At 39.3% G+C, this 27,635-nt stretch overlaps 1 protein-coding gene and 1 non-coding gene across 2 annotated transcripts; one reads left to right on the top strand and one right to left on the bottom strand.

The window, feature by feature from the left end:
- Window positions 1-516: 516 nt before the first annotated feature.
- On the bottom strand, window positions 517-27,635 carry CLIC2 (chloride intracellular channel 2). The gene is made up of 6 exons (XM_056128866.1): window positions 27,379-27,635; window positions 16,310-16,419; window positions 16,088-16,213; window positions 4,252-4,358; window positions 3,389-3,570; window positions 517-1,897 (listed from the first exon to the last, which is right to left on the bottom strand). Exons 1-6 carry the CDS (start codon window positions 27,433-27,435, stop codon window positions 1,736-1,738), a joined length of 744 nt encoding a protein of 247 aa, XP_055984841.1. The 5' UTR covers window positions 27,436-27,635; the 3' UTR covers window positions 517-1,735.
- TRNAG-CCC (transfer RNA glycine (anticodon CCC)) lies at window positions 19,132-19,202 on the top strand. The gene has a single exon. It is a non-coding gene; the product is annotated as a tRNA-Gly (tRNA).

The raw sequence follows: 27,635 nt of genomic DNA, 5'->3' as shown, positions 1-27,635 counted from the left end.
ACCTGGCACCTGAGCTGCGCAGGAGGAAGAGAGCAGCTTGGAACGCTAAAGAGTTAGAATTTTATAAACCTTTAAACATGCTACTCTTGCTACTACTATACCCCTCCATTATGAATTTCAGCCTTTTAAAATTTTGTTATTTGAGTAGTTTGATTGTATTTTAGCATGTGTATCTGAGCATATATAGAAATAGAACATTTTTAATTCTGTAGAAAATTTTTATTGTTCTCTAAGAATAGTGTTCCTTATTCTCACATGGTAGCAACAAAATCTTTTGATCACTCAGATTTCTAAGTTTCCTAATTACTTCCATTGAATAAAAGACATGATTTACTTTGAGACTGTCACATTTTTATATTTTATTTCTATTATATATTTTTGATCTATAATACTATAATGGTTTCATATGGACATAATTGCAACAACACATCTGTCACCATTGTACCCATATCCCTTTCCCTCTATTAGATTTTGTTGTTTTTGGAGGACCATCCCTGGCAGTGCTCAGGATTTACTCCTGCCTCTGTGCTTGGGGATCACTCTTGGTGGACTCAGGGCACCATATGGCATGTTGGGGATTGAACCTGGGTTAACCACATGCAAAGAAAACAAACACCCTACCTGCTGTTCTATCTCTCCAGCCCCTCTATTATAACTTTTAATCTAATGACTGCTTGCTTATTAACAACAGCAATATAATCTAGTCATACAGATCATAGTCTCATTATCATCTTTGACTATGAGGCAATAATATATCTAGATGTTAAATACCATTCTGTGACCAGCTCATCTTTATTTTTTCCTAGAGTTGTCATTTTCTTTGTCTTTGTTTTTTATTCTTGATTTTTGGGACACACATAGCTGTTCTCGGGGATCAATCTTGGTGGTTCTTGGGGGACCACCTGCAGTACTGGGGATCAAACCTGGGTGTTCTCATGGAAGGAAATGGCCTCACCCGCTGTACTATCTCTCTGGCCCCTAAAACTGACTTTTTCTTAGTCATTTATTTTAGGATTTGCTATATGATATGTTCAATCTATGACTTCATTATCCATTTCAGAAATAAACATCCACATGACAAACTGAAAAATATGTAAATTTTTAATGATTTAGATGGAAATATTTTAAGAAACAGTTTGTGATTGTGGTTACACTTATGACATTTGTAAATTTCCATATCTGTTGAGCATGACCGCTGGACTAGAGCTGTTACCGACTGGATTCCACGGGATGTCAAAAGACCGCGTGGCCGCCCACCTTCCAGATGGTCAGACTTCTTCGTCAAGATCATGAACGATCGGTTTGAGGCCCTTCATGTTCCCGGAGCGAACAGATGCCATTGGGCTACACTAGCACGCGACAGGGACAAATGGAGACGTTACTGGCGCCCGCTCGAGCAAATCGACGACTAACGGGAAGTTAAGTGATTAAGTGAAGTGATTAAATTGAGCATGATGCAATTTACTAATTTGATCAAATAGCCAAAGATGCTGATGCTCTCCATATCATTTAAGATTGCAATGGTTATGTCATGAAAATAAAGAAAATGAAGTGAAAATATGAAAAATTTTCAAATACACAGTGGAAAAAGTACAGAAAATATAGCATTATTTTTCATAAGAAAGGTGGCTAGAGAAAACTATTTTACATATTCTTATATCCAATAAATTTTCTGCTGTTTTAGCAAATGACATCTGTTTAGAAAGACTTTTCTTTTTTTAATGAAAGAACTATCCTAACTCTTTTGTTTAGCCACAGTTGCATAGGTATTTTCAATTTCTTTGTCTTCGGGACATGTGTGGGTAAATTCTTCACGGGCATAGGCATTGTGGAGATAGCGCCAGACTCCTGAGAACTCTGCTGGAATTTCAAAGTTACGATATTTCTTAGCAGCAACCTAGGATTTTTGAAAAACAGTGGGGGTGGGGAGAGGGTAAATGGTGGTAATGAAAGGTATAAGTCTTATATAAACTATTTAGAGACATTTTATTTTGCTTTTATTAGCACAGCGGGTAGGGCGTTCGCCTTACAAGCGGCCAACATGGCCGACCCGAGTTCGATTCCTCCGCCCCTCTCGGAGAGCCCGGCAAGCTACCGAGAGTATTCGATATGCCAGACACAGTAACAACAAAGTCTCCAATGGAGACGTTACTGGGCCCGCTCGAGCAAATCGACGATCAACGGGAGGGCCTTTACCTTACCTTTACCTTTATTTTTTTATTTTCTGTTTTGCTTTTAGGTTATACCAATGGTGCTCAGGACTTATTCTTGACTCTGTGCTCAGAAAACACTCTTAGCTGGGTTGTGGGACCATATGGAGTGACAGAGATCGAACTCAGGTTGGCTGTTTGCAAGGCAAACACCCCATCCTCTGAATATTGATCTGGTCCCTAGAGATATATTTTCACAGTCAAGATCATTGAAAACATCTTACTTTAGAATTATTACAACATAAACTTGAGAAATCTCAGATTTAATTTTTTGCCTATGAATTGGTAGCTATAAACTACCAATTGTGTTTATATTTGTGAACTGTCTTTACAAGAAAGAGTATAGGCAAAATAGCTTGAATTTCCCCCACTAACTTAAGAGTTCAATTAGGATCCCTACAATGTCCTAATTTTGTATACATACTGTGTTTGGCATATAACCTGAGAAAATATAAATTATGTTTAGTAAACGTTTGTTAAACCATCATCATACTAGCACCCTTCATTATTTACTTCTTATTGTGACATAGACACTGTTTTAGGATTTTTTTGTTTTGGGGTCACACCCAGCAGTGCTCAATGTTTACTCCTGTCTCTCACTCAGGGATCAATCCTGGAGGGGCTCAGCGGACCAAATGGGGTACCAGGGATCAAAGCTGGATCAGCCCTATCTGCTGTACTATCCCTCTGGCTCCTGTTTAGGAATTTTACCCATATTAGTTGTTTTTATTTTCCTTTTGGGTCACACCTGGAGATACTCAGCAGTTACTCCTGGGTCTGCACTCAGGAATCACCTCTGGTGGTGCTCAGGGGACCATATGGGATGCTGGGGATTGAACCTGGGTTGGCCGTGTGCAAGGCAAATGCCCTATCCACTGTACTATCACTCTGTCCCCCAGAATTTTACCAATCTTAATGTAATTTCTCAACAATTATGTGAAATGGATGATACCCTTATTTCATAATAGAAGACATCTCCTGATTTAGGAAGAAATAATCAAGAAGTTTTAGACTTCCCAGGGAATGTCATTATGATTTTTCCACTGAGAAGAAAATGAAGATGGAGATATGCTGTATATATAACAATGATGACAAAGTCATCAATAGGTAACTGTGATTTATACTGACAAAATCTCAATTCCCTCCCAAACCACTGAGCCTGGTCTCTAAAGACTTACTTTAATGATGTTCAGTTTGGGCAATAAGCTGCAGTCAGCTAATGTCAGTTTATCTCCATCCAAGAACAATCTTCTGGAAACTCTGAGTTCCTCAGGGCTGTATGGATCAATTTCATCCAGAAGTGGGGTGTTTAAATAGTCATCCAGACGTTTAAATTCTCTGAGTAGAGACTTTTCGAAATCTGAGGTAATAAAGTTATAGTTTTACTTATAAAAGTATTATATTTATGATCAATATATTTTCCACATTTAGACTTACCTATTTATTTGCTTATACTGGCTCTTTGTAATCCAAATAGCTGGACTACTCAACTATCCTCTAATAAGAGTTTGATGGTTAATGAAATGGTTAGTGAAATTTTCTCTAAGAGGTGCATTAGGAGAGTTGAAGAAATAATGAAAAACAATATGTTATCACTCAACAGAAGAATCTGAAAGTGGAATCAGAGACAGGGTACTAAATTTATTCAGGAATGTTTGTGGGACAGGGCAGGTGTTTTGGCTTAAGAAATCTTAAAGGTACACAGGGTAAATTTTACATCCAATAAAAGTTCTTTGAAGGAAATTTCATAACAGTGGGTAAGAGGGAGAGTATTCTCAAACATCCCATTTTAGTTGACTGAGAATGTGAGAATAAACAGGTGATAGAGAAAAGCAGACTTAATGGGCATGAGAAATAGTACAGTGGATAAGGCACTTTCCTTGCACACAGCTGGCCCAGGTTCAATCTCCAGTACCCCGCATGGTCCCTGAGCCCACTAAGAGTGATCTCTGTGCTCAGAACCATGAGTAAACCCTGAGCACCACCAGGTGTGACCCCAAAACAAAACAAAAAATCCAGAGATTTAAAAATGTTATCTTACTCTTATTTGCCTCCTTCTGTGTATTCTTAATGTATGCAGAAAACTTAGCAAAGAGGTTACAGCCCACAATAAAGGAATCCATGTTCTTGGGACTCAGGTGAGGATACCTGAAAGGAAACATCACAGGGAAATTAGTTGTCTGGAATCCAATCTTATCTGTCTCTAGACTCAATGCTTCAAATGTTAATGAGGTACCGATACCTGCTCATAGACATCTGTTTGGCAGGAGACATACAGGTCATACATTTCAAAGATATCAGTAAGTAGTAGGAAAACATGGTTTCAAATATTGTATCTTACAAAAAAATGAAAGAATAAAGATGATGAAGAGGATGGGGAAAAGCAGCCAAGATATCTTCCTCTTAGTAACAAGAAATTTCATATAGCACAAAAAATAAAATTGGCCATGTCAACAAATTTAATAGCACTGTAGCACTTTCCTCCCGTTGTTCATCGATTTGCTCGAGCAGGCACCAGTAACGTCTCCATTGTGAGACTTGTTACTGTTTTTGGCATATTGAATACGTCACAGGTAGCTTGCCAGGCTTTGCCATGTGGGTGGATACTCTCAGTAGATTGCTGGGCTCTCGGAGAGGGATGGAGGAATTGAACCCGGGTCAGCTGCGGGCAAGGCAAACGCCCTACCCACTGTGCTATCGTACCAGTACGAACAAATTTAATAAGAAAAAATATAATCATCAATTGGGGCAAGAAAGTTTTTAGTAAAAATCAATTCCTACCCATAAATACACCCCGCCAATTTCTATATAGAGCCATGCAAAGATGGCATTTCCCTTGGCTGTTCTCCCTATCAACCAATTAGCATCTCTATTATACCTAGTCTGTCCAAAGCCTGTATTATGGCAACGACTTATTCACATGCCTAACCACCACTCCACCACGCTATTCTACAAACACAGCCAAAGCAATCATGTTAAAATGTAAGTCATAACACTATCATGTTACTCTCCTGCTAATTATCCTGCCATGTCCCAAACTCTCCTGACCCCGCGCCTGGCTGTCCTCACTGGGGCCCCTTGGAGGGGGGAGGGTTGAGTTTCTCTCCCCCCCGCCCTGAGCAGAGCCCCAGCAGCTGAGGACCTCTGGAGCCAGCCACGGCCATGCTGGGACCACTCTCCACACGTCCGGATGGGCCTCATGCATGAAAGAACTGGCAGAGGAACCCAGGCATGCGGGTCCCGGGGCTGAGGTCTCCAAGCCTACTCGGATTGGGACTGGGCCTTCTCCAACCAGACCCCCCATCTTCCAGTAGGTAGGCATCACACCCACCAGTTGCCGCCAGCGCCAGGTTGATCCCATCAACGGCCAAGACACAGAGACTATAAAACCCAGCTCCCGGAAACAGCGCAGAGACTCCTGCCCCCGTGCCTGGCTGTCCTCACCGGGGCCCCTTGGAGGGGGGAGGGTTGAGTTTCTCTCTTCCCCCCACCCCGAGCAGAGCCTAGCAGCTGAGGACCTCCGGAGCCAGCCATGGCCAAGCTGGGACCACTCTCCACACGTCTGGACGGGCCTCATGCATGAAAGAACTGGCAGAGGAACCCAGGCATGCGGGTCCCGGGGCTGAGGTCTCCAAGCCTACTCGGATTGGGACTGAGCCTTCTCCAACCAGACCCCATATCTTCCAGTAGGTAGGCGTCACACCCGCCAGCTGCCGCCAGCGCCAGGTTGATCCCATCAACGGCCAAGACGCAGAGACTATAAAACCCAGCTCCTGGAAGTGCGGCCACATTCGCGGCTGCGCGACATCTTATTAACTTATTTTTCCTTTGGAGAACCTGGCAGGCTACCAAAAGTATCCTGCCCGCACGGCAGAGTCTGGCAAACTTCCCGTGTCATACTCAATATGCCAAATACCAGTAACAATGATGGGTCTCATTCTCCTAATGCTGAAAGAGCATTGAAATGGCTCTTTTAAAATCTCAGCGCTAGGAAGAAGGAGACGTTACTGGTGCCTGCTCGAGGAAATCGATGAACAACAGGATGATCGTGATTGTGATCGTCCCAAACTCGTTTACACTGAGAGTGTAAATCCTCAGAGCCGTAGAACAAAACTGGATGCAGAAAACGTGAAGTTGCAAGGTTTTCTGAATCAGCCATAAAGAGAAGAAACCTTTTCCTTTGTGGTCCCAGCCCATATATGCTAGCTCCTGGCAGTGACTGTATGAAGAGAGCAGGCTGGGCAGAATAGATTAAAGTCAAGTGTCCATCTAACCCCAAATTTAGGATGAGTTCTGTCTTAATCTGCATCCTTTTCACCTAGGATGGATGGTTTCTGCCTCAGATTTCTTCATTTTCAATTTCAAAAATGCATTTTATTTTTCAGTCAGGATATTAGGAATTGCCATATATATATATGTCTGTCAGAAACAAATGATTTAACTTTAGTGGAAATTTTCCTGTACTGAGAATAGTTTTTCGGTGCCCCAACTGCACAAATGTTGGAACCCATCCTAGGTGAAGTAGGAAAGCAGCTAATAAGAACATTCTGTGTGTTGGCTTTTTTCCTCTGGGGAATCTTCAACTTAAACTGTGGAAAATAAAAGTTTCTTCCTCTCCTCATCCAGTGATGATACTCATTTTAGTTAACCCAGAGATTTATAGTTCACACTCTATCTTACCTCTCTGTCCTCATTTTTCTGCCTTCATCACTCATCACTCTGATCACCTCGCCTTTCTTCCTTGACAAACTTGCCTTGACAAACTTGCCCTGACAAACTCTCTCCCTGGGCCCTTTTATCTCAGTCCGCCCTTAGATGGAGTACTTTCCCTCAGATTGTTCCAGATTTTCCCTCCCTCTTCTTTCAGGCTTTCTTCTCAGGTATTTTTTCCTGATATCTTCTAAGTTCGGCCTTTCTTTTGTCACCCCATCTTGCATCACAATCTCTACCCTATCCCTACCATACTTTCCTGTCTTGCCTTATTTTTTCCTAAATATTTATTATACTCTAAAATAGTTTGTATTTTGCTTTTTTCCTAGCTTATTTACTGTCTGTCTCAACTTGAATGTGAGCTCTACTAGGGCAGGGAGTTTCTTGTCCATTGCATTCTCTGATGTGCCCCAAGTATCTGAAATAGTACCTGAAACTTAGTAAATATTTGATAATTACTTGTTGAATGATGAAATTGATCCATTAAATTTCATAACTTGATAGAAAGTTATCGTCGGACATTTTCAGCCTGGACCAGAGAGATACTTCAACAGACTACAGTGCATGCTTTGCTTGCAGAAGACCTTGCTTTAACCCCGGCCACCACATGCTCCCCCAGCATGCAACTGGGAATAGCCAGTTGTACATTACACTGCTAGTTGTAGCTGGAAATCTAAAACCAAAACCTTTCCAGCAAACACCATAGCAAATATTTTAACTATGTCTCTCAAAACCAGTACGAAGCAAACATTTCATTATGCTCTTGCACACAGTGCTGAATGTACTAACAAGTTAGACAAGTAAAAATATGAATCAAAATGATGACACTCTGAAACTATTTAACTAAATTGAGGAACAAGACGGGGAGGCCCTGTTTGATCATCAGGTAACTGATAATCATCAGTTATCATATGATAACTGATATTGCATTTGAGGTCCCACCAAGTAGAGGAAGACAATAACACAATCAATTCAATTATCGGAGGAGAAATGTGTTGAAAGTCTAAGAAAGTATAGGAAAAATTGTTAGAATTAATGAACTATTGCAGCAAGATAGGTAAATACAAGTCAAACATTTAAAAAGACCTTTATCCTAGCAATAACTTGATAAAATGTTATAGTATATTCCATATCATAGTGAAAACTGTTTTAAATATTTAGAATAAATTTAATTCAAGTTGTATTAATACAAGATAGAGCCAATATGAAAACAAAAAACCCAAATATCATAGAATATAGGGCCAGAGAGATAGTGCATCAGATAGGGTGCTTGCTTTGCAAATGGCTGACCCAGGTTTGATTCCTGATACCACATATAGTATCCTAAGCACTGCAGGGAGTGGTCCCTGAGCACAGGGATCACTATTCCTGGAGTAATTCCTGAGTCCGAGCCAAAAGTAATCCTGTGTGATCCCAAAACTAAAAGAATATAGACACATCGATTGATAACTATAGTAAATACAGATCTCTCTGTCTCTCTCTCTTTCTCATTGTTCATCTGTGAAAAAGAAGACAAGTTTGCCCTATAGATGAGTATGAATGAAACTTTAACTACATTAATGCTAAGAGAAATAAATCAAACAAAGACAAATACTGTTTGATTTTACTTATGGGATCTTAAAAAAGTAAGATTCACAAAAGCAGAAAGTGAGTAGAATGGTGTTTTCTAGTGGATGGGTAGTGAGGAAATGAGGGAGATGTCTTTTAAGGGTACCAATTTTCAAACTATATAATTAAATCCTGGAAACTTAATATACAATATAGATGTTATAGTAAATAATATTATATTCTAAACTAAAAGTTAGTAAAAGATAGCTCTTAATTTTTCTCATTGCAAAACTAACTATAATCTGATATATAAATATGAAATGTCTTCAGATAGTAATATAAACAATGCAATTTCAATTAAAATTCTAGGTTGTTGTTTTCTTTTGTTTGGGGGCTACAGTCAGATATACTTAAGATTTACTCCTGACTCTATTCAGGGATCACACATGGTGGAGGTTGGGAGACCATATGAAGTGCCAGGGATAGAACATAGGTCAGCTGTGTGCAAGACTAGAGCTTTACTCTGTACTAGCTTTCCAGCCCAACATGTTTCTTGACTCTAGCCATCTTCATGGGTATGAAGTATTGGAGTGTGGTTTTGATTTACATGTCTCTAACAAATAATTATGTTAAACTTATTTATAAGGTTCAATAGTAATTTTTGTATGTTCTCTGGAGAAATTAACAAGCTCCCCTCTATTTCTGTTTTATTGTGTCTTATAAAATAGTGTTGGGTTTTGTGCAATGTGTTTTATCCTCAATCGAAACAATCTTCTGCATTTCCACCCATTATTGGTGTTCTAAATTCATTCCTATGACTTTGAGTTACTGTCTAGTGCCTCTAATGTGTTTTTATTTTTATTTTATTTTATTTTATTTGCTTTTTGGGTCACACCCGGCAATGCACAGGGTTTACTCCTGGCTTTGCACTCAGGAATTAACCCTGGTAGTGCTCAGGGGACCATATGGGATGCTGGGAATCAAATCCGGGTCAGCTGCTTGCAAGGCAAATGCCCTACCTGCTGTACTATCACTCCAGCCCCTCTAATGCCTTTTTAAAGGACTACCTACCAACAGCATTTCTTGTAGGTCAGGTCTACTAGCAACAAAATTCCTATTTTGTTTGTATAGAGCATGTTAACTTCACTTTGATACTGAAGGATCATTTTTTTTCCAGATAGAGGTTTCTTGACTGATTTTAAATATTGCATCTCTCTGCCTTCTGATCCCCACTGTTTCTATTGAAAATAGTCTGTTAGTCTTATTAAAGATTCCTTCTACACAATGAGCTATTTTTCTCTTGTTGCTTTCAGGATTCTTGGTTTGGTTTTGGCTTTAGATAATTTGATTATGATACATCTTGGTGTTGATCTGAGTTTATTCCCCTTGGAGTTTTTCACTTTCTTGGATATGTAGAATTCATTTAAGTGCAGGAAGCTTTTAGTCATTATTTATGTCTTTCTCTCTGTTCTCTCTTTTGATTCCCATTATATGTATCTTGGCTCACTTGATGGTAATCCATAGGTCTGTATGCTCTCTTTTTCACAATGAACACAATGACCAATGGGAGGACAGTCCTAGAGTGCTATGTAATATTTATAATATATTTATATATAATTCTAATATTATAGAATATATAGCATATAATACAATTCCATTCTGTATTTATGTATATCCACATTACATGGATACATATATAAACACACAATGGAATACTATACACTCCATGATAGCACTGTCCACTGTCCTCCTGTTGTTCATCAATTTGCTTGAGTGGGCACCAACAATGTCTCCATTGTGAGACTTTTTACTGTTTTTGGCATATCGAATATGCCACAGGTAGCTTCTCAGGCTCTGCCATGCGGGTGGGATACTCTTGGTAGCTTGCTGGGCTCTCTGAGAGGGACGGAGGAATTGAACCTGGGTCAGCCGTGTGCACGGCAAATGCCCTACCTGCTGTACTATTGCTCTGCTCATACACACCATAAGAAAAGAAAATCATACAGAGCTTATATCATTCTTAGTTTAGGACAAATACAGGTGGTCTCACTCATTTGTGGTATAAAGAGAGCCATATCAAGTGTATGGAAACAATCAATAATAACCCTTGTATATTGAGTGTGCGTGCATATGCAAGTTGGGTGAAGGATGAAGTGAATGGTTAGGTTGATAGAAAGTAACACGAAACATAGGTGGAGAGTCTGGAACACATGCTGCATGGTTAAGGGAGGCAACAGTATGAACCAAAACCATAATTGTCTGTTAACAAATAATAGGGGGATAAGCTGGAGGGAGGATGATGAGACCAGAGCTGACATAGGGACAAGGGTGGAGGGTCATGGACACTTTGGTTGTAGTAGTGTATGGTAGCTTTGTACATCAATAAACTTAAACATTATTATAATCCTATTATCTAAACTATAATAAATTTTAAAAATTTGACTGCTTGATCACTGATATCTAAAGAAGATGTTGCACATTTTTCAAAGATCTTGGACTCGGTGTTAGATGTAGTAACTATATGTGTTATTATATACTATATTTGAAGTTATACTGAAACTATATTGAAAGTTATATCTCTTTTTTCCTTTGGTTTTGGAATCACATCTGGTTGTGCTCAGGGCTTACTCCTGGCTCTGTGCTCAGGGTTCACTCCTAGTGAGGCTCAGGGGACCATATGGGGTTCTGGGAATAAAAGTCAGGTCAGCCACCTGCAAGACAAACACCTTCCCCACTGCACTATTTCTCTGGTCCCATAAATTATCTCTCTCCTTTTATAAAAAGAAATGTTCAATGCCTTTATTGATGGTCAAAGCAGAAGGCTATGACAAAAAACAATTATGTAACACATTTTCTTTCTTATAACTGAACCTTGTTTTGTTATTAGGAGTGACAATATACCTGGAGAAATACTACATTTCCTAGTTCTCCTTTTCACTTAAATATGACTATATGAACTACTTCTGGATAATTAAATGTAATGGGAATTGTCGTGCGACCCGAGTTTGATTCCTCCGCCCCTTTTGGAGAGCCCGGCAAGCTACTGAGAGTATCTCGCCTGCACGGCAGAGCCTGGCAAGCTACCCGTGACGTATTCGATATGCCAAACACAGTAACAACAAGTCTCATGATGGAGACATTACTGGGCCCGCTCGAACAAGTCGATGAACAACAGGAGGACCGTAGGAATTGTTGAGTGTGGCTACTTGGTGTGACTGTGCAACCCAGTTCCTTAAGCTGTAGATTTTCTCTTTTTCCCTTCTTTCTCTTCCCTTGCGGAAGTTATATGTGTTGTCAGGAATTGCAGAAAACATATGTTGTCATTATGAGTTAACTTTGAGGCTGGAAACCATATGTGAAGGATAGCAGAAAAGAAATCTTAGAAGAAGCTGGTGCTTCCCCCTGCCTCATGATATTATAAAGTGGTCGTTCCAGACTTAGAATTCCTCATTCTTGGCTTCTTATGTGACAGACGTAAAATCCACAGTTATTTAAGTGACTTTTTTTGGACTACAAATTATCTGTTGAGTGTAATCCTTAACTATTACATAAAACAGTAGAAACTCATAAGGATTTGACAACGAGATTCACACACATACGCACAAAAAAAACCCCCAAATGATCAAACAGCATATGTAAAAAAGCTCAGATTCACCTACTAATTGGAGATATGCGAATTAATAATCAATGAGATACCATTACACATTATCAGATTGGCTTCAGAGTAAAACTTGAAGTTGTGCAGTATCATATCTTCACTTTGTTTTTAATATTTGTTGGATATTCTGGCATTTTGCCTTTATATATAAAATTTAAAATAATTTGGTTAATAACCAAAAATAACTTACTATGATTTTTAATTATGATTGTATTGAATCTATAGATCAAGTTGTGAAGAACCAAAACCTTACCCACATTGTCTTCCCTTTTTTGAATTAGGAGATTTTCTAAATATCTTTATATTTTCTTTGATTTTGTTGATCAATTTTGTAGCTTTTCTCACATGGGTCTTATACATATTTCTTAGTAACCCTTGTATTTAATTTCCTATAAATGTATAGACAGTGAATAGTGCAGAGCTATTGTAAAATAATCATGCTTAGTTACTCTGTTGGGGTGGGTTGGGCCACACCTGGTAGTCATCAAAGGACTACACCTAGCTATTTGTTCAGGGCTTGTTCTTGATTCTCAAGGGGATGCTCAAGGGGACCATATGTAGTGCTGGGGTAGAATCAGGGTTTAACAATATGTAAGGGAAGTGCTTTAACCTCTGTACTATCTCTCTGGCCCTAAAATGTCATTTTAGTAAGCATAGATAATGTGGCATCTACTGTTTTTAGCATGTTATTAATTTTGAAGGATGGATTCTACAAATGTATAAGTATATTATATATCTGGAAATTTTGTAAATGGAAGTGTGATAGAAATACAAGTTTTTCAAGTAAGATAATAAAAGTAGCATCATAGAAAGATATTAAAGAATAAATAACAACTACAAATGCACTCAGGAGTTACTCTTGGCGGTGCTCAGGGGACCATATGGGATGCTGGGAATTGAACCCGGGTCGGCCACGTGCAAGGCAAATGCCCTACCCGCTGTGCTATCTCTCCAGCCCCTCACTAATAAAATTTTTTAAAAATAAGGGGGAAAAGCAATAAACCAGCATAGCAATGTAGCAGGCTGCAAAATCAATAAAACAAACATTTTTGGAAAAAATTTAAAAAAATAAAAGCTTTGATGGTTTTTCTTTTCTCCATCAGAAAAATCTCTGTTACTACATCCTAGGTATAGGTAATATGCTTAAAAGACAATATTGCATACCCCAAATATCCAATAACTGATGAAAGTTTTTTACATATATATATATATATGTAAGGTAAAGGCCCTCCCTTTGTTCATCGATTTGCTTGAGCGGGCCCAGTAACGTCTCCATTGGAGATTTTGTTGTTACTGTGTTTGGAATATTGAATACATCACGGGTGGCTTGCCAGGCTCTGCCGTGTGGGCGAGATACTCTCGGTAGTTTGCCGGGCTCTCCGAGAGGGGCGGAGGAATCGAACTCGGGTTGGCCATGTTGGCTGCGTGCAAGGCAAACGCCCTACCGCTGTGCTATCGCTCCAGCGATACACACAATGAAATACTTTGAAGCTTTAAGAAAAGATGAAATTTTGGAGCTCACTGCAATTTAGATATAACTGACGATATCTTTATAGTAGCACTGTAGCACTGTCCTCCCGTTGTTCATCAATTTGCTCAAGTGGGCACCAGTAACATCCACAACAAATTGTGAGACTTGTTACTGTTTTTGGCATATCGAATACTTCACGGGTAGCTTGCCAGGCTCTGCCGTGCAGGTGAGATACTCTCGGCAGCTTTCCGGGTTCTCCGAGAGGGGAACCCGGGTCTGCCATGTCAGCCACGTGGAAGGCAAATGCCTTACCCACTATGCTATGGCTCTAGCGTGAAGAAATGTGAAGAAGAAGAGGTGAGAACAGCCCCTGGACCAACCAAAGGCCGCACACCACTGCACTCCACATCCAGCGCCCACGTCCCACCGCTGTCGCCACTCTTTCCAAGATAAAGGTTGAAGGGGATGATAAAACCAAGGTGAAGGATGAACCACAGAGAAGATCTGCAAGATTATCAGCTAAATCTTTATAGTATTAAACAAAATAATTCAAAGGGAGAATAACAAACACCGGAACATCTTACATATGGGATATGAAGTGACAAAGCAAAGGAAATGACAGTGTCAAACAATGACATACACTTGGCCTTGGATTACAAAACATATCAGCAAATAGTGGGAGGAAAGTGTGGTACAAAATGAAGATTGGGCCAGAGATACTCCCAGTAGCTTGCTGGGCTCTCCGAGAGGGGCGGAGCAAGCTACCCATGACCTATTAGATATGCCAAACACAGTAACAACAAGTCTCACAATGGACATGTTACTGGGCCTGCTTGAGCAAATCGATGAACAATGGGAGGACAGTGACGATGACAGTGACAGGGCCAGAGATGACTTTGGTGGTGGCTGTATGTAATAACTTTGTACATCAACACCATAAACTTTTAACATTATTGTATATATATATATATATATATATATATATATATATATTACCTAAACCATGATCATTGTTTTTTGTTTTTTATTTTTGGGGGGATTGCTTCTGGCTCTGTGCTCAGAGATCAGTCTTGGCTATGTTCATTGGGCCATATATGGTGCCATGGATGTAACCTGGGTTAACTGTGTGGAAGTCAAGTATCCCCTACCCACTGTACCGTCTCTCTAGCCCATAACCTTTTATTTTAATCCATAATCTCTTTTAAAAGAAAATATTTCAGAAAGATGAAAAGGGCTAGAATGTAATGTACTAAGCAACTTCTGGTAACTACTGAAAATACTGGTATCTCAGCAGCATAATTTTAGCCAAAATAAAATGCTCTCATCACCAGAGAAAATAGTTAGAAATCAATTCAAAGAGATAGGACTTTTCTCATATTCTGAGGATTAAAAAAGGAATTGATTTAAGAGTTAAAATTTTTAAATAATGAAAATGATGAAAATATTAAGAATGTAAGATACAGCCCTGAAGCCCTGTCTCATTTGGAGAACTGCTTTATTTCCTCGAACTCCACAGGATAACTGCATTGTTCATTGGATCTTGTGAGACACTGTGCAGGAAACCCCGATAGACCATTATCAGACTACAGACCAAAGCAAATTTGAAATAATAAGTATCATTTTAAGATACCGAGTTTGTGGTAATTTGTTGCACAGTGATTGAAAAATGGCCTATTGCTTCCAGATAGTATTCTGGGTGGCAGATATATACAGTTGTCACAAGAAAATAGTGGAATTTGGGCTTCTGACTAACTGAATGGGACTGGTTTACTGACCTCTAGTCCTTTGTTAAGGATGTTCTCCCTTCTTGCCATCAATGACCACAGGGTTGGACTGCATCTGGCAGTGCTCAGGGCTTACTCCTAGCTCTGTGCTCAGGGATCTGTGCTCCTGGTCATGCTTAGGGGACCATATTCAGTACTGGGGAATTTAACTAGGATTTACACTGTGTAAGAAAAATGTCTTAACTTCTGTATTATCTCTACAGTCCCTTAAAATACTTTAATATTGTATTGCCATACAACTGTCTTTGTGTATTTGAAGTTTTAGTAGGAAGTTTCTGAATAGTAGACATAATACTTCCTAATATGTAGAACTGAGATCAGACTAAAACAGGGACTAGTTAAAAACTGAAGATTACCTGCGGACAGTACAAAAAAGAAAGTCTAATTTTTATCATAATAAATTCTCTCAAACTTCATTAAAGATGAAATAATATCGCTGATACTAAATGTGGAACAAACTTACCTTTCTTGGTTCCCAAAGTCTGTCTTTTGTTCTTTTGTAATCATATAAAGTTTTATTAGCTTTATATATAGTAAATAATTGTACAGTAAACCTTTATGATCCTATATAGAACAATTAAGGGTGAGCTTTTTAAACTTCTAAAAAGTTAGTTAAAGAGGGGTCTGGTATTACAAAAGATATAGAATCATTACTTAGGTCAATAAAAAAAGATTGAGAATAATAATATACCATAAACTGCTGTACCTTGGAGGAGCCAGTGTCTGCTCTAGAAACTCCTCAATTTTAATGAAGTCTGTTTTCAACTCTTTGTTATACACCAGGAAGGGAGGATTGGTACCTGGGGCTAAGTCCTTCAGTTCTTCAGGCTTTCTATAATTATTGAAAATAAACAGTGATGAGTCTTTAGATAAAGTTTATCTACACAATATTCAAATACCATTTCAATATTCAGAATGACTATCTTACCTAGTCATGTCAACAGTAGTCACATTAAATTTAACTCCTTTAAGCCACAAGATCATGAAAAGTCGTTGGCAAAAGGGACAGTTCCCAATACTCTCCCCATCACTTCCGGCCTATTTCGGTTAAAAAAAAAAAAGCTCAATTCAATCATGTGTTTTGCAAGTGGGTATTAAGTGCCTACTGAGAAATAACCTAATTGCTGTAGATTGACTGGAAATTCTTTCTCACATATCCTACCATCAATGGGCAAAAGATAATAAACAAGATGATGTCATGATAGCAAGTGTGGTGAGCATGTCATTGTCATCATCAATTTTACATGTTACCAGATTCATATAATTATTTTCAACCAATGGGCATTTTGATATCTTAAAGATTTTTTTACTGCTCAAATTCTTTCTCAACAAATATTTATGAATATATAGCTTGTTCTACTTCTGACGTATCTTTAGAATTAATCTTTACAATGGGAATGCTGATTAAAGGGTGTGTGCATTTTTCATTTGACAAAGCCTACAACATTTCTTTTACTTTTTGTAGGGTGGAGCACACCTGGCGGTGCTCAGGGCTACTGTTTCTATACTTAGGGATCACTCCTGTCAGTGCTCAGGGATCTAACCTGGGTCTGCGGTATGCAAGGCAAGCACCCTTCCCACTCTAAGATCTCTCTAGCTTCCAAACCTATTACATTTCTTTCCCAAAGGGTATATCCATATGGTACTTGGTCATTTGATTTTCTCTTTTTTCTCCCTTTTTTATAAATTTATTTATTGAATCATCGTGAGAGCAGTTAAAAAGCTTTCCGGTCTAAGTCTTGGTCATACAATGATGAAACACCCGTCCCTTCATCAGTACCCATTTTCCACCACCAAAAACCTCAGTATACCCCCATGTCACACCCTTCCCCTACCTGTGGGGCAGATGATTTCCACATCACTCTCTCTCTACTTTGATTACATTCAATATTTTGACACCAGACACACCGTTATTATTTGGAATTTTACCCCAACACTCAGATCTGCCAAAAAGGCAACCATAGACAATTTGTTTTCTATTGCTGGTTATGAATAACATATGATGTTGCGCAGCTGCAGTAGTGGCCACACGGTTTTGGAATTCTGAAATTTTAACTATTAAGTCTGGAGGGATTTCTGCCAAAACCTGCTGGGTTCTGGGATTTGTTCCTGAGTCTCTGAGATTATGGCCGTTAAGCAGCTTGATCAGGAGCCAGAGAGGCCATTCGTGGGTGGCGACCAAGGGTCTCGTTGGTGTGGGGAAGAAAGGGCTGATTCCACCCCCATCCTGTGAGGCCCTGCGTGTCTCATCACAGTGAGCCCACACCTGACTGTCCAATGGCCTCTGAAGGATGGTGGTCACCGAAATCCCAAGAGGGAGCAGGTAAAGGGACAGCACCCTTTCCCCCCTGGGGTGGCCCAGCACTGGTAACCTACTGCAGGGACCAGTCGCATTTCTGCCAAAAGCCACTGTGTTCCGAGACCTGCCTCTGAGTCTCTGGGATCCTGGCCATTAAGCAGCTTGTTCAGGAACCAGAGAGACCTTGCCTCCAATTATATAGCTCAGCCAGAGGTGGTTTGTGGGTGTGTCTTCCACATACCTAACTTTTGGCCATTTACTTTCTTGGTAAACTTGGCCCCAAGTTGTTGGGGTCTGGCCAAAAGCACAGAAGCAATTTGGGGGTATCTAGAAGTCTGAAGGCACCATCAGGCTGCTGATGCACTCGCCTCACAAGTACAGATTGATCTGCTGGTGGCACCATACCCCCAGGTCATTTGATTTTCTTATTTTATAAGTTGTGTTTATGACAATTATATATTTTTAAAGAAAAAATTTTGAAACTTTTTTGAGGTATTGAATTTCTAGTGTTAATCATCTTTTTATTGGATACATCATTCTAGTATCACACCCATCATCAAAGTGTCTGTTTTCCTTCACCAGTGTCTCAAGGACCTTTCCCATTGCCTACATGTAAGCTTACTTTATGGAAAAAACTTCAGTTATGATGACTTTGACCATTTTTTTCCCTCAGTATGATTTTTTATCTTATATTTGGGATAAACCTATTTTTTTATTGCCAAGGTAATGACACCTACACATTTAGGTGAATAAAGCTAATTTCCTAGAATTTCTCGAAATCTGCCCACCCTATTTTGAGAAGGCCACAGAGGTTTTTTTTTTTACATTTTGGGTCTCACCCTCATACTGTTAAAAATGACTTATTAGAGAAACTATAAGAGGAAGTACCCTTTGTTTCCTTCTATAAATTGACTCAAAAGAGAAAAAATAGGTACAATTTGGCTGTATGACATCAGAGAGAATGGCACATACTGAGGAAAAAAATGGAAACAACCACTGTAAGCAAGGATGTGTGTGTTTTGGTTTTTGTTGATTGATTGGTTTTTATTTTCTTGCTTTTGCGGCACACCCAGAAGTATTCAGGGTTTACTCCCACACTCAGGAATTTTTCCTGGCGGTATTAGGGAGACCATATGGGATAGCAGAAATCAAACCCAGGTCAGCCACACATAAGGCTATCTCCTGTACTACCTCTCCGATCCCAAGGATGTATGTTTTTGTTGGGATTTTTTTAAGGGTAAAGGTAAAGGCCCTCCCGTTGATCGTCGATTTGCTCGAGCGGGCCCAGTAACGTCTCCATTGGAGACTTTGTTGTTACTGTGTCTGGCATATCGAATACTCTCGGTAGCTTGCCGGGCTCTCCGAGAGGGGCGGAGGAATCGAACTCGGGTCGGCCATGTTGGCCGCTTGTAAGGCGAATGCCCTACCCGCTGTGCTATCGCTCCAGCCATGCATGGGTGGTTCAGTGGTAGAATTCTCGCCTCCCACGCGGGAGACCCGGGTTCGATTCCCGGCCCATGCAGTCAGCATTTAATTAGGGCTGGAGCGATAGCACAGCGGGTAGGGTGTTCGCCTTACAAGCGGCCAACATGGCCGACCCGAGTTCGATTCCTCCGCCCCTCTTGGAGAGCCCGGCAAGCTACTGAGAGTATTCGATATGCCAGACACAGTAACAACAAAGTCTCCAATGGAGACGTTACTGGGCCCGCTCGAGCAAATCGACGATCAACGGGAGGGCCTTTACCTTTTTTAAGGGAACTCTCATTACAGGCCTTATTCCTGGTTCTGTGCTAAGAAATCACTCCTTGAATGTCTTAGGGACTATCTTTAGTGCCAGGGAGTTAAGCAGGATCAACTGCATGCAAAGCAAGAGCCCTATCCACTGTATACTATCTGTCTGGCCCCACAGAATTATAAATTTAAAAAAATACTTCTACAAAAAAGAAAACCGGGTTTGTTCAAGAAATGAAAGATGCGGATGGCTCATATAATTTGCATAAGATTTATATAAGACTCATAACATATATTTACATATATCTGTCTTATATAACATATAACTAGCATTCCCCCCAGCGACAAATAGATAGGTGTCATCAAGTAAATGAATAATGCAATAGGCATGTGTGTAATCAAAAAAAAGTGAGTGGCATGGTCTCTCTCCCACCATGTGTATTCAGTGGCCATGAGCTGCTTCTCCACTCTGGCCTGCACAGACACATGAAGGAGGGAAGAGGGCTGTCAGGCTGTTTGGTGATCAGTTGCAGTTTATTCCAACTTCATCTCTCTTTGCCTCCTTCCAGTCTCACCCACTCTAATATTCATAATATATATAGTTCATAAGCAATCATCTTAGATTTACTTCTTAATAATCTTTCTATTCATTTTGTATAGACACAGTAAGAGATATGTTAAGCTTATAGGGTGGCTCTCCTGGGGACATCTCACTATAGATCCCAGACTACAGTCCTCAGGCCAGATTAGCCCTTCCTAACCCTAGGAGGGTCTTTGTCACTTCTCTTTGCATCATGACAGAATTCGTTCACAACCATGATCTTAACTATAGCTAAGTATTATGGTATTTGGCCTGTCCCATTTCAACACCAGGGTAGCTTACAGCTTGCTCTATGTCCATCCAGTCCCTTCATCGGGACACTGCTTTTGAGATGCTAGGAACTAAGGGCAATTGAGGCGTAAGTCAAGTAAATATGACAGATGCTCAAGAATAAATGTTATTCGGAGTCAATTAACTCCAAGTTACAAAAGCATAGTATTAATTGTCTTTCTGTGTCTATACAAAAGGACATTGCTCTAAAGTAAACTATTCAAGGGACATGAGGTGCAGAAGATTCTTAGTTTAAGATAGTCCCATTTGTCTATCTCTGTTTTCACTTGCTCGGCCAGTGGCGTGTCATCTTTGAATATACCATTAGCTTCAATGTCATAGAGGGTTTTGCCAACTTTGTCTTCAATGTACCTTATGGGTTCCGGTCTGATGTTGAGGTCTTTAATCCATTTTGATCTTACTTTTGTATATTGTGTTAGGCAGAGATCTGAGCCCATGTTTTTTGCATGAAGCCATCCAGTTTTGCCAGCACAATTTGTTAAAGAGGCTTTCCTTTCTCCACTTCACATTTCTTGCTCCTTTATCAAAGATTAGATGATCATATGTTTGAGGGGAGATGTCAGTATATTAAACCCTGTTCCACTGGTCTACATCTCTGCCTTTGTTCCAGTACCATGCTGTTTTAATTATTACTGCTTTGTAGTAGAGTTTGAAGTTAGGGAGGTTGATTCCTCCCATTTTCTTTTTCCCCAGTATTGCTTTTGCTATTTGTGGGGGCTTATTGTTCCATATAAATTTCAGGAGTGTTTGCTCCATTTCTTTAAAGAATGTTATAGGTATTGTAATAGGGATCGCATTGAATTTGTACAGTGCTTTGGGAAGTATTGCCATTTTGACAATGTTAGTTCTCCCAATCCATGAACAGGGGATATTTTTCCACTTCCTGGTGTCCTCTTTTATTTTCTGAAGTAGCGTTTTGTAGTTTTCTTTGTACAGGTCCTTTACTTCCTTAGTTAATTTGATACATGGAAAGTATCATGCTAAGCGAAATGAGTCAGAAAGAAAGGGACAGACATAGAAAGATTGCATTCATCTGGGGAACATAAAGTAACAAAATAGGAGACTAACACCCAAGAATAGCCAAGATAAGTACCAGGAGGATTACTCCATGGCTTAGAGGCCAGCCGGGCATTCTAGGGGAAAGGGCAGCTCAGATAGAGAAGGGAGCACCAAATAAAGGGTGTTTGGAGGATCCTCCCAGGAGGGGAGATGCGTGATGAGAGTAGACTATAGACTGAACAAGATTGTCACTCAATGTCTCTTTTGCAAACCATAGCACTCAAAAAGAGAGGGATAACAAAAGGGAATGCCTTGCCACAGAGGTAGGGTGAGATGGGGGAATGGGGGGTGGGAGGGATACTGGGATCAGTGGTGGTAGAGAATGGGCACTGGTGGAGGGATGGGTATTGGATCATTGTATAACTGAAACCCAAGCACAAAAATTTGTAAGTCTACAACTGTACCTCATGGTGTTTCACTAATAAAAATTTAAGAAAAAAAACAGGTGACAATTTTCCTCAGAGCCTTCAAGGTTTTTATAAATTCCAAAGTCAAAAATCACTATCTTGGACATACAAACAAATTTCAGACCCAAATAACTTGCTGCAGAGATGGCTCTGGACTTTGCAATAGGCCATTTTCGCCAGGCCACTCCAGTTGGGGACAGGTGCCATCCCTCCGCCTTTCCTCTAAGAATCCCAGTGCCCGCCACCTTCTAGAATTCAGCAAAAAGCTCCAGGTTCAGGTGGTAGTGGCGGGAAATGCCAGGCCTCATGGGACAGAGCGAAGAGTTGGTCTTTCCCCTCTCCCCCACCCCCATGGGACTCTGAGAATATGCCCACACATAGCCACCATCTAGTTAAGCTCCCATACAGCCATGATCAAGGGACACACAAACGAATCTCAGACCCGAGCAACTTGCTACAGTGATCTCTCCAGACCCTAATTATTAAAATTTTAGAACTCCTAGAGCGTACGGTCACTCTCGTGGCTGCACAACATTATATTGTATCCATAACAAAAAATGCAAAACACATTGTCTAGCATTGCATTTTCAGCAGCTATGAGTGGTGGTGGGACTGGGCTCAAATATCAAAGGCAACCCAAGTAAAGAAAGAGAGTACTGTGCAAATTGTCCACCATAAGGCAGGGGGAGGTGTGGAATGATGGTGGTGGGGGGATACTGGGGACTTTGGTGGTGGAAAATGTGCACTGGTGAAGGGATGGGTGTTTGATGATTGCATGATCGAAGCTCAAACATGAAAGCTCTGTTACTGTACCTCACACTGAATCAATAAAAAGGGGGATGGGGGAGGGGGGATAGCAAAAAAAAGTCAGAGTTATGCATCTGGTGCGCGAGATGTGTGCTTTCACACTTTAATTCTGGGGTGTGTATTGGGGTTCTCTCCACCTTCGAAGAAGCCTGTGTTCTCTCTTGAGCATGTTATTCTTTTTTTTTCCCTCCTCTTCTTCAAAATTTCTAAATAAAACCCATTTTTACTTAGAAAAAAAGTCAAAGTAAGGATCCAATCACAACTGAGGTTAGTGAGTGGAAATTTGATTAGGGTGGGATGCAGGAAGAAGAGTGGAGTCTGATAATACATACAGCAGGAAGGGTGGATTACTTTTGCTAAAGGAAAGGCAAAACAATGAAGCTGGGGGAAATGCAGTAAGTTTTTTTTACAGGAAAACCAAAGTTATTTTCCTGTTTATAGTATGTTGATTTAAAATGTCATCACAAAAAAATTTAGGATGTAAATTCCCTAGTCTGACTGCTGAATTACATCATATGTAGGTTTAGCTGACAAAAACAAGATATGTTAAATCCCCCAAATACTGCACTGCACTGCACTGTCCTCCCATTCATCGGTTTGCTCAAGTGGGCCCAGTAACGTCTCCATTGTGAGACTTGTGGCTTTGCCCTGCTGGCGAGATACTCTCAGTAGTTTGGCGGGCTCTCCGCGAGGGGAATATGAATTGAATCCAGGTTGGCTCGGTCGGCAGCGTGTAAGGCAAACGTCCTACCCTCTGTGCTATTGCTCCAGCCCCTCCCCCATACAATTTTCTCTTTTTGTTTGTGATCTAAGCTTCTACATATTTGGAAAATAAGCAAAATATCATAGTTATTAAATGCTTAATATGTTAGCAACTATTGTATTTTGTATATTTATTCTACTTGTTAAAATGAGGATGATCCTGTGAAGTAAGTTGTGTCATTACTTCTGCCTTACAGATGATGAAACTGAGGTTCTGAGAAGCTGGTTTGCTTAAGTACACTCAACTAGTCCACAACTGATAATATATACATTACTCTCACTTAAACATTCAGAGGGTCTATTTCAGTACCAACACTCTTTTACAATACTCTCTTCCATATTATAGCTGTTATTTTGCATTCTAACCAATCTTTATTCTATTTTTATGAGAGTTATAGTTTAAAATTGACTTGAAAACTGAGAGAAAAGTATCTTTTTTCTCTTTCCCACATGTTGTTGACAAAAATATTGCATTCAAAATTTTGAACCAAATGTTAGAATCTGCAATATTATGTATAAATTGCCAGATTTTCATTTTAGATAGTTATATAGAACACAATTTTATTAACCAATGAACAACAAATCAGTATGATAAGCTGCATTAAAATAAAATGTATATTTGATAATCCTTTGTTTTTAGTTTAAACTTTCGCTCACATCTTCAGAACTGAAAGGCAATATTTTCACTAACTACATGGAAAAAATAGACTATATGACATAACATCTGTCTTTTTTCTTGATAGGGGACACACCCAGTAGTGCTCAGGGGGAAATGTGAGGACAGGAATTGAACTTAAGGATTCTCCACATACTAAGCATGTATTCTACCACTTGAGCTATCTGCCTGATTCTGAGATAGAGTCTTAATCTCATGTTGCATTTCTGTCAATGGTATGGGAAAGAAAGTAGTAGGGGTTTCCAGCCAAAGACAGGGATACATAGGGAAATTATAGACTCATTTGATCTTTAGAAAGAGATTGTATTACCTATAAATGAAGTGTAACTTGTAAAGAGAAGGGCTAGATAACTTATTCATTAACCTCTCAATTCCTATGAACTTTCCCAGTATTTTCTGTGAAATATCTAGAAATCATCAAGAACATGTTTTAGAAGTGACTTTGATGGTGGTGATAGAGGGTCAGTAATTTTGTATAAAACATAAGTATAAACCCTACTATAACCAAGTTACCTCCACTACAATTAAAAAATGCAAAGTAAAACCAAAACCCTGATGACATTAAAGGTTCTTTCTTTTTCTTTTTGGGTCACACCTGGCGATGCACAGAGGTTACTCCTGGCTCTGCACTCAGGAATTACTCCTGGCGGTGTTCGAGGGACTATATGGGATGTTGGGAATCGAACCTGGGTTGGCTGCATGCAAGGCAAACACCCTACCCGCTGTGCTATTGCTCCAGGCTCCGATATTCAAGGTTCTTTCAGAAAATCTGTAATTTATATAACATTATTAGATAAATTTATGTCCAAAGTATTTTATCTGATAAAAGTCTGGAAAATTTTGCTAAAATATTTACTAAATTAAAAACAAATGAATAAAATAAGATGTAGCTATTTTCAGAGATTGAAATTCCAATTTTGCCTTCTACCAGATATATGAACTAGGACAAAGTTACTCATCTTCTCTTTAGCTTTTTTAATTCATAAAATAGGATTAGTAATACTCTAGTAGTATACAATTAGCACAGTGCCTGGCCTATAGTAAGTGCTAAATAAATTACAAGTTGCTTTAACCTAAAAAATATTATTTAACATTTGTTCACCTAACATGTGATTTACTAACTTATCCTGTCTATCTTATCACCCAAATATGAGTAGTTTATGAAGACAAACACACAGATTAATGCCAATAACTGGTAGAAGGGTATGGTTGGATTGAATTGACACTTTAGAAAAACTCAGAATGCTTTATCCTATTAAAAACATTACCTCTGGTTTGGAATTAGAAGATAAAAAAGAAAATTAATTTAGAAAAGTAAGGTCTTGGAAGATAACTCAAGGCTCAGGAGTACATGCCTAGCATACATAAGAACTTGACTTCTGGTACAGCATGGTCACGCATCCTCCCAGACATCTCTAGGAGGGACCCTGGTGCTCCTCAGCACTACTAGATTACAGCAATACTGAGTCACTGGGTCCTAGCATTAAGTTGTTAGGTCTAGTTGGCTGAGTATCAGCAGGAATGGCCCTTAGGTCACCTGAACACTGCTTAGGAGTTTAATTCTCTCTCCCCCAACCCTTGCAAAACAGAAAGAAAATTAAGTCTTTTTATGTTCTGTCTGAGCAGTCACATGTTTTGCTGGAATTCATAGATAGGAGAAGTAGCTCTTGTGCCTCATAGTCCAACAAACACTTATTTGGATTAGTTTGCTATGCAGGAATTTTAAAATCTCCTAAAAGTTAAGAGTTTCTTCTATGATTTTGAAAAGGCATGTAGATGAATTCTTTGTTTTGTGTGTATATTTATGTAACACACCAACTGCTAAATTATTTTATTTATTCATACATATACATATAAAGAAATAAAATTATACATAAATGTGTGTGTCTTGGAACCATACCCGGCGGTACTCAAGTCTTACTCCTGGCTCTGTACCAAGGAATTACTCCTGGCAGTGCTTGGGGAACCATATGGTATAGTGAGGATTGAACCCAGTTTAACTGCGTGCAAGCAAGGAAAATACCCTACCCACTGTACTATTGCTCTGGCCCCCAGTTTTAAATAATTGTAAAAGTTTTTACTTTCAGAACCATAGAAATAGTACAGGAGTTAAGATGTTTGCTTTGAATGCTATTGAGCCCTGGTTAATTTCCATCATTTTTTATGGTCCCCTGAGAATCGCCTGGAGTAATCTCTGAGAACCAAACTAGGAGTAAGGCCTGAACACCATCAGTTGTGGTTCCAATCTTCCATCTTAAAAACTTTTTACTTAGGGTAGTGTATATTTACCATAGAATTTGATAAACATACCTTATTTAATGTCTTTGTAAGCCAGTAAGAGGCCATATAATTTTAGAGACAATCTACTTAAAATGTACTGCCTAGTGTACATGTCTAGTAATTAAAGTATAAATAAAATGATTAGTCCTACTAACTGCTAATACCAACACCACCAATACCATCATCAGTATTACTACAAAACAATACCCTAAGGCGTTAGGAATAAATGAGATCATAACAGAAATAAAGTGTTTTTAAAAGGGTCAAGGTGTTATGAGTTTGATATACTTATCATCCTGATTGCCCCCATTAGAAAATGAAAATGCAGTTAATATGAGAAAGGGCTTTAGAAACTTTGTAATTTCCACCTGGTATAACCAATGCAAACTTATCTATTTTTCTTAATAGACTACTTTAGAAACATGTGTTCATTTCTCCTGCTTACTGGCTTTTCAAGGGGTTTTCTGAAAATTTGAAAAATAGAAAATAAAACCAAGGCAGACCATAAATAGTAAGCCAAAGCTCTCTTTTTCTCATAATAGACACAGACTCCTGACTGTTCTCCCTATAGTCTCCATGTGACCCTGATGTGATATTTGTCTATTGTGGAAGAATTTTATAAAGATCTTTCTGGGCTATGTGTGAATAAGGTCTGAGGCCATTCTTGACCCTCTTCTCATGTTTAGGCTTTATAAAATATATCTCTTAAAACACAAAATTTTGAGAGTAAGAATGCTTGTAAGGAACACTTTTTCAGATTCCTTTATTGTGTAGATGGAGAAACCGTTTCTAAAGGGAGTAGGGATTTATCCAAGTTTGCCTAGAAAACCACTAAGAAAACATAAATTGTTTCCCTGACTACAAACCAGCCTAGCGTTCATTTCACTTGATATCTTTGCTCTTTTCAAAACGAATATTTTCCCATTATCATCTAAGTGTAGCCAAACACTTCATCATCATTCTAAGAGTCAGACATAATTACAAAATTTCTTACTTCTAATCCAAATATTGCATTCATTTTAGAAACATATTCAGTGTCAAGAACTAATACATTCTGTTTGCTATATTATAGCTGAAAACTTACCTTTACAAAAAGCTCGATTTCAGGGTCTGCTTGAATGCTGGGCCTCATGCCTGCCATCTATAAATTTGTACCACGAGTAGTCAGCACCCCCACCGCCTCTTGCACAGTACTCGTGGACTGTTTCTTCCAGTTTTATCCAAAAGTTCACATAAATTTGCTGTGTTGAGGAGAGTGAAGCTTGTATTGAATTGAGTTAGAGTGCAAGCTAGTCTCCTTAATCAAGAGTTATGATGCAGAGAATTCTAGATGCTTGAGGA

The sequence above is a fragment of the Sorex fumeus genome, unplaced genomic scaffold (genome assembly GCF_029834395.1).
Source record: "Sorex fumeus unplaced genomic scaffold, SorFum_2.1 ptg000070l, whole genome shotgun sequence".
NCBI lineage: Eukaryota > Metazoa > Chordata > Mammalia > Eulipotyphla > Soricidae > Sorex > Sorex fumeus.
Note: the sequence above shows the minus strand (reverse complement) of the source record. Positions and strands in the feature narration are given on the sequence as shown.